Source organism: Haliaeetus leucocephalus, unplaced genomic scaffold (genome assembly GCF_000737465.1).
Source record: "Haliaeetus leucocephalus isolate CR32 unplaced genomic scaffold, Haliaeetus_leucocephalus-4.0 Scaffold188, whole genome shotgun sequence".
Lineage (NCBI taxonomy): Eukaryota > Metazoa > Chordata > Aves > Accipitriformes > Accipitridae > Haliaeetus > Haliaeetus leucocephalus.
In genome coordinates this window covers 886918-888526 of record NW_010972624.1, presented here as the reverse complement: position 1 = coordinate 888526, position 1609 = coordinate 886918, and the positions used below count along the sequence as shown (strand labels likewise).

General features: G+C 56.7%; 1 protein-coding gene across 1 annotated transcript; it reads right to left on the bottom strand.

Annotated features, from left to right (window-relative positions):
* Positions 1–723: 723 nt before the first annotated feature.
* LOC104830388 (noggin-2-like) lies at positions 724–1362 on the bottom strand. The gene has a single exon (XM_010565240.1). The coding sequence runs from the start codon at positions 1360–1362 to the stop codon at positions 724–726; it is 639 nt and encodes a 212-aa protein (XP_010563542.1).
* Positions 1363–1609: the final 247 nt, after the last annotated feature.

The window sequence follows — 1609 nt, the reverse complement described above, 5'->3', positions numbered from 1 at the left end:
TTAAAAAAAAAACCCTAGAGAGCTTGGCAAATTAGTTCAAATGTCAGTGACAAGGTCTGAAGAAGACACAAAAAAAATACAGCACAGAGAAACAACCGTCTTCGGGGATGCTGCCGTTCTTTCTTTTCTTTTTTTTACCCCCCCCCCCCCCTTCCTTTTGATAAAATCATCTTTACAGGAAATTTCTGCCCTTCCCTTCAGCAGGGAAGTGCTCAGGTTCTGTGGGGACAGGTTTAAAATGTGGTCCTATGTCTTTAAAATAATAATAATAACAATAATAATTATAATAATAATAAAAAAACAGCTGCGATTTCCCCCCTTTCCTTTAAAATCTCTCTATTTACACGGCTGGTTATTTTTTTTTTCTTTTTCTCTTTTTTAGTTTTTTATTTTCCTTTTGTTAGAAGGCTATATACGTATAAAAATAGACATCTGATTGTAGTGCTTTACTGTGCCTTTGGCCTGCCCTGCAGTTCCTGGGTTCGCTTTTCCCCTTTCAAATAAAATAACATTAAAATAAGTCCAAAAAAAAAAAACAAAACCAAAAAAAAACCCCCAAAACCAAAAACCCGGTTCCTCCCCACCCCCATCCCGCGCTGGGGGGGTGTGGAAAAAAAAAACAAAACAAACCCACCAACCCACCCACCCCACCCCCCCCAAAAAAAAAAAAAAAAAAAAATCATCCAAACGACAGAAGGCGGCAGTGCAAGGGGCCGAGGGAGGCTAGCAGGAGCACTTGCACTCGGAGATGAGCGGGTACTGCACGGGGATCCAGGTGCAGTACTTCTGGCTGGACCAGCCCTGGCAGTGCCAGCGCAGGAAGGTCTTGGTGACCGACTTGACGGGCTTGCAGAACATGCCCTCGGGCAGCGAGCAGGACTTCTCGGCGAAGCAGTTGCCCTCCTTGATGTAGCGGGGCCAGAAGCGGACGCCCAGGTCCTTCCAGGTGTAGAGGACGGGGCAGTAGGTGTACGCCCAGAGCCACTGCAGCACCTTCCGCCGCGCCTTCTTGCCCACCTTGAGGCGCGGTCCCTGGGGCGGACCCAGCTCCAGCCGCCGCAGCTCGGCCGGCAGCGCCGCCCGCCCCCGCCCCGCCGCCGCCTCGGCGCCCGAGGCGTTGGCCGGCCCCGGCACGGCCACGGCCATGAAACCGGGGTCGAAATGGCTGCCCAGCTTCTTCCTCAGAGTCCTCTCGTCCAGGTCCTGCTCCTTGGGGTCGTACTCGGGATCCGGGTGCTCCACGATGTCTTTGACGGGCAGGTTGTCGCTGGGCGAGGGTCGCAGCCGCAGGAAGGGCTGCCCGCCCCCCGGTCGCAGCAGCCCCAGGCAGGAGCAGAGCAGGAGCGCCCGGATCGCCGTCATGCTCCGGGCGGGCCCCCGCCGGCCCCGGCTCGGCGCTGGCTTCCCCGCGGGGCTGGCGCTGCGGGCTCGGCTCCTAGCGCTGCCCGGCGGCGCCTGCCAGCTCCCGGGGACTCATAAATAGGCAGAGACAAAAGTCCGGCGAGGCCCGTTACTTTAAATAGCTCGGCCGGGGTTGTGTGACAGACGCATCTGAGGCTCGCTCCGCGCCCGCGGCCGCTGGCTCCCCGGGGCTCCCCGCCGGGCCGGC